The sequence below is a fragment of the Ictidomys tridecemlineatus genome, chromosome 3 (genome assembly GCF_052094955.1).
Source record: "Ictidomys tridecemlineatus isolate mIctTri1 chromosome 3, mIctTri1.hap1, whole genome shotgun sequence".
In the NCBI taxonomy this organism is placed as follows: Eukaryota; Metazoa; Chordata; class Mammalia; order Rodentia; family Sciuridae; genus Ictidomys; species Ictidomys tridecemlineatus.
The window spans coordinates 28,715,637-28,720,612 of NC_135479.1; the positions used below are offsets into that span (position 1 = coordinate 28,715,637).

The window sequence follows — 4,976 nt, forward strand, 5'->3', positions numbered from 1 at the left end:
ATCTATTGTCTTAAGTATAAAAATCATCTTCAGCTTAGGTAAAAAAATATGACTAACCTGAAAGAGCTATGTTTTGCATGATTTGGGAGATCTAACTTTTAAAATGATAAATATTTTAAAAGACTACTAAAAATTCTAGAGCAGCAATGTTTTTCAAAAGGTTTAATTTAACCTAAAGACAAATTGTGGGAATAAGACATCTACATAATTCCCTTGAAATAACCTTAACAAAAAGCTGATTTAAAGCACAACCTGAAATATTGATAATTTGGAAAAAGAAAAAAATAATCATATAATTTCCAAAAGCCCTTACTCCTCTCCTTCCATTGGCATTCAACACCCCCTTTACACTCCCTGGAAATGAGTACTGAATGAGTACTGAATACTTATTAAACTTATCTAATACCCTAAGCTTTGCTAAGTTTGCTGGAGATGAACTTATCATTAAGAAAATCAGTTTATAACAGAATTCCTGCAGTGACCCTTGGCCCTAGAGAAAGTTAGTAAAACACCATCATACTATGTGCTATTTTAAAGCTATGAGTAAATTAAAACCAAACCAAAATCACAATCCCAAAGACAAAATGGTGTGTGAATGGTTGGAGAGAGAGAGGTGAAACTAAAGAATCACTTTTATCTTCATGTTGGTTTAGCTGAACGACAATGACTCTTTTTTTAAACATCATATAGGACATTTTTGTTCTGATGATCTAAGCTTCCTTCCTATCCTCTCCATCCCACCTTTATTAACTTTTATGCATGCACACAAACACACACACACACACACACACACACACACACATCTTAGCCTGGAGAGGAGGAATAAGATGAATTATCATTTTCCATCAATGTCTCTCTTTTCTCCTCAAGTTATGGATAATGAGGCCAGAAATGTAATTACTGAAAGAGTTTGGAATGGTTAATTACTGAACTAATCTCAAATATGGTGGTAACTGCAGAAGAACAAAAACTCACTTTATAGCTGTCACAGCCACTCGGAATGTGATAAACATTTTGTGTTTGCAAACCCAGATGCTATACCAAAGGAAGTTTCACGTTCCTTTGGTAGCAAATTACCACAAGGACCTGCTAAATTCAAGTCATTCGGATTTTGTAATAAGTGAACCCATTAAACTGGAATAACTTTAAATTTTGACTGTTAAACTAGTATGGAAAGGGATGGGAAAATAAAAATGGTGCATTGAAGGAGGTGTCTGAAGGATCCTGTTGAATTTCCAGTTTTGAAGCCGAAGATCTGCAAACCTCTTTGCCTTCCTTTGTTTACACTGATCACTGGAGAGCTGGCCCGTTAGGGAATTTCATAGCAATTCTTAAACTAAAGCACAGGGCTTTGAGATTGTAGGTCAATACTTCCAGCGGTAAAAAAAAAATGGACATTTCCAAAAACCCATAGAACTTTTCCGTTTTCCAAAAAAGTCCATAGAACTTTTCCACCGCTTAATTGCCATGACTCCTGGGTGCTCTGCATTTGCTCACGAGGATTTAGAAGATGTCCCACATCCTTCTTCAATCCATTATCCCTCACTGGCAGATAACCAAACTCTCTACCGGGCCTTTGTGCCTCCCTAATGCCAATGAGTGTGATTTCTTCCGCCCGCCTATCACGTGGTGGACCGGTGATCTGGTGCCTCGTCCTCCCATCCCTTTGTGACGTGAGTGGCTTAGGTCTGAGCCCTGGTGCTGTATGCTCACAAAGGATTGGGGCATACCACGCCTGTGTTCAGTGCTCTGGATGCTTCAGGCTGGCTTGGGCTCAGGGCCCCTTGCTCCAACCCCAAGGACCCTTGGAAGGGAGCCCTAATACCTCCATCATTCACCATGGCAAGCCAGTTCTGCCTCCCTCTTGCCCCACGACTTTCACCCCTGAAAGCCTTGAAGTCGCACTTCAGAGACATCCAAGTGGGCATCTGCCTGGCGATCCAGCGCAGCGACAAGAGGATCCATCTTGCTGTAGTCACAGAGATCAACAGAGAAAAATCTTGGGTCACAGTTGAGTGGATTGAGAAAGGAGTCAAGAAAGGCAAGAAGATCGATCTAGAGTCCATATTCCTGCTGAATCCAGCTCTGGCCTCTGCAGAACATAGCAACACGTTGCCTAGGCCCTTGCCCTCATTGTCCCTAGTACCCTCCAAGGCCATTGGAGATCAGCGTACATCCCCAAGGTGGATTGTGGTTGCCCCCCAGAAAAATGAAACACCCTCAGGGGACAGCTCGGTCCTGGGGGTCCCCGCCAGCCCTTGTCTGATGAAGCGGAAAAAGTCTCCTTGCCTTCGGGAAATCGAGAAATTGCAAAAGCAGAGGGAGAAGCGCAGGCGCCTGCAGTTGGAGATCCGAGCCAGACGCGCCCTCAACGTCAACACGGGAAACCCAAACTTCGAGATCATGCGCATGATCGAAGAGTGCCGCAGACACCTGGACAAAAGCAAGATGTCCATCATGGAGCCCCTGGAAGATCACCGGATCTGTGTCTGCGTGAGGAAGAGGCCTCTTAATCAGCGAGAGACCACCATGAAGGACCTGGATATCATCACCATCCCCTCTGACAATGTAGTCATGGTGCACGAGTCCAAGCAGAAGGTGGACCTCACCCGCTACCTGGAGAACCAGACCTTCTGTTTCGACCATGCTTTTGATGACAAGGCCTCCAATGAGTTAGTGTACCAGTTCACTGCCCAGCCATTGGTGGAGTCTATCTTCCGCAAGGGCATGGCCACCTGCTTTGCCTATGGACAAACGGGCAGTGGGAAAACACACACCATGGGCGGAGCCTTTTCTGGAACGTCTCAAGATTGCTCTAAAGGTATTTACGCCTTGGTAGCGCAAGACGTCTTTCTCTTGCTCAAAAACTCCACTTACGAGAATCTGGACCTCAAAGTCTATGGGACCTTTTTTGAGATTTATGGTGGCAAAGTGTATGACTTGTTGAACTGGAAGAGGAAGCTCCAAGTCCTCGAGGATGGCAATCAGCAAATGCAAGTCGTCGGGCTGCAGGAGAAAGAGGTGGGCTCCGTGGAGGACGTGCTGAACCTGGTGGAACTGGGAAACGGCTGTCGGACTTCGGGACAAACGTCTGTCAATGCCCACTCATCCCGGAGCCACGCGGTTTTCCAGATCATCTTGAAGTCAAGAGGGAAACTGCACGGCAAGTTCTCTCTGGTTGATTTAGCTGGGAACGAGAGGGGAGCAGACACCGCCAAGGCCAACCGCAAGAGGCAGCTGGAAGGGGCGGAGATTAACAAGAGTCTCCTGGCCCTCAAAGAATGCATCAGGGCTTTGGGTCAGAACAAACCTCACACCCCTTTCAGAGCCAGCAAACTCACGCAGGTGCTCCGGGACTCCTTCATAGGCCAGAACTCTTCCACTTGCATGATCGCTACCATCTCACCAGGGATGACCTCTTGTGAAAACACCCTCAACACTCTAAGATATGCAAACAGAGTGAAAGAGTTAGCCCTGGATGTGAGGCCTTACCACCAATGCCTGACTCCCATTAAACACGAGACACCGCCCATGTTTGAAAAGCACATTAGAAATTCAGAAATAGCCCTTCAGAGGGAAGAGCTCGTTAAAATATCGTGTCTACAGAGTGAGGAGGAGAAACGGAGTGAAGCGATTGCCACACTAGCCACGCCATTAATAAGGGAGGCCGTGACTACCTGGAAGGATTCTAGTTCGTGGTGGGAGAGCATCCAGGAGACAGCTAATGGCGTGAACTATGATGTTGACTTTTGCATTGCCCAGTCATTGTCCATTTTGGAGGAGAAAATTGGTATTCTGACCGAGATCCAAACGAAACTGAAATTATTAAGAGTTGACCTCCAAAACCAAGAGCAAGGTAGAATGAAGCCAAAGGCAAGCGATCAGGACTGAAATGATGGCTACAGTGCTGCAGTTTCTACCTCTCTTATACAGGCAAATCTGTTCAAATTATCTAGCATAAAGATCCTCCTGGAGAGCTTAGAACATCTTCAGATATGCTTGTCAGAATTAAGGTCTATCTTCTTTTTTTTTTTTTTTTTTTTAATTTTGCTGCTTTCATTCTGTAGAACATCAGTTCTCAACTGGGAATGGTTTTGCCCCCCCTCCCCAACCCCGGGACAATGGGCAATGTCTGGAAACATTTCCATTGTCACAACTAGGGGGGGGGAGGGGAGTAGGGACACTGGCACAGAGTGAGTAGAGGACCAGAGTCACTGCCAAAGATTTCATGCTGTATGGGGCAGCCTCCCGTGACAAATAATTATGTTTTTGTTTGAAATTATCAATAATATCAAGGTTGAGAAACCCTGCTGTAGAAGAAACCAGCTTTGATGAAGTCAAATATCATAAATTTTCAGGTAGAAAAGCAAAAATCCTGTAAATGAAAGGGATTCACCTGGAAACACACCAAGGGGCTACACAACTGAGTAAAGCCAATGATACTGACTTATGAGTCTTTCTCTGTTGCATTGTTGGGTAGATTCAAATGGTTTCCAAGATCCAGTCACTAGGAGGAGAAGGAAAGAGAAATTTTCTCTGTACCTATCATTGACAGCCTAGAATCGAGAGGAAAAAAAATTTTTTTTTTTTTTTTTGGTCTTTGAGTTGAAATTGCAAATGTGCTCTCTGGGAGAGTTTAAAGAGAGGGAAAGAAAGAAAGAGAAAGAGAGAAGGGAGATAGAGAGAGAGAGAGGGGAGGATAGTTTTGCATAAGTAAGGAATTTTATTTAAATTTAAATGTGGTGTCTTTAAGCAGTTTTTCTCTTATACTCTTTACCACATTCTTTACAAATAAAAAGCCTTTTGGGAGCAGGAAAAAAATGATAGAAAAGTTCCTACATAAAGTGAAACATATTCCATAACCCCCTAAAGGCCTCAAAAGAAATATAAGAAACTTTAATGCTTGAGGTCAATTAGATATGTAGTAATTTTTAGAGATCACCAAAGTTTGTCATTTAAAAAAAAAAGAATGCTAA

At 43.7% G+C, this 4,976-nt stretch overlaps 1 protein-coding gene across 1 annotated transcript; it reads left to right on the top strand.

Moving 5' to 3' along the window:
• The first annotated feature begins 1,839 nt into the window (after positions 1 to 1,839).
• On the top strand, positions 1,840 to 3,891 carry Kif2b (kinesin family member 2B). The gene has a single exon (XM_005321940.3). It carries the CDS (start codon positions 1,840 to 1,842, stop codon positions 3,889 to 3,891), a length of 2,052 nt encoding a protein of 683 aa, XP_005321997.2.
• Positions 3,892 to 4,976: the final 1,085 nt, after the last annotated feature.

Coding starts and splice junctions, on each gene's coding strand:
- Kif2b (XM_005321940.3), top strand. CDS start 1,840: ATGGCAAGCCAGTTCTGCCTCCCTCTTGCCCCACGACTTTCACCCCTG.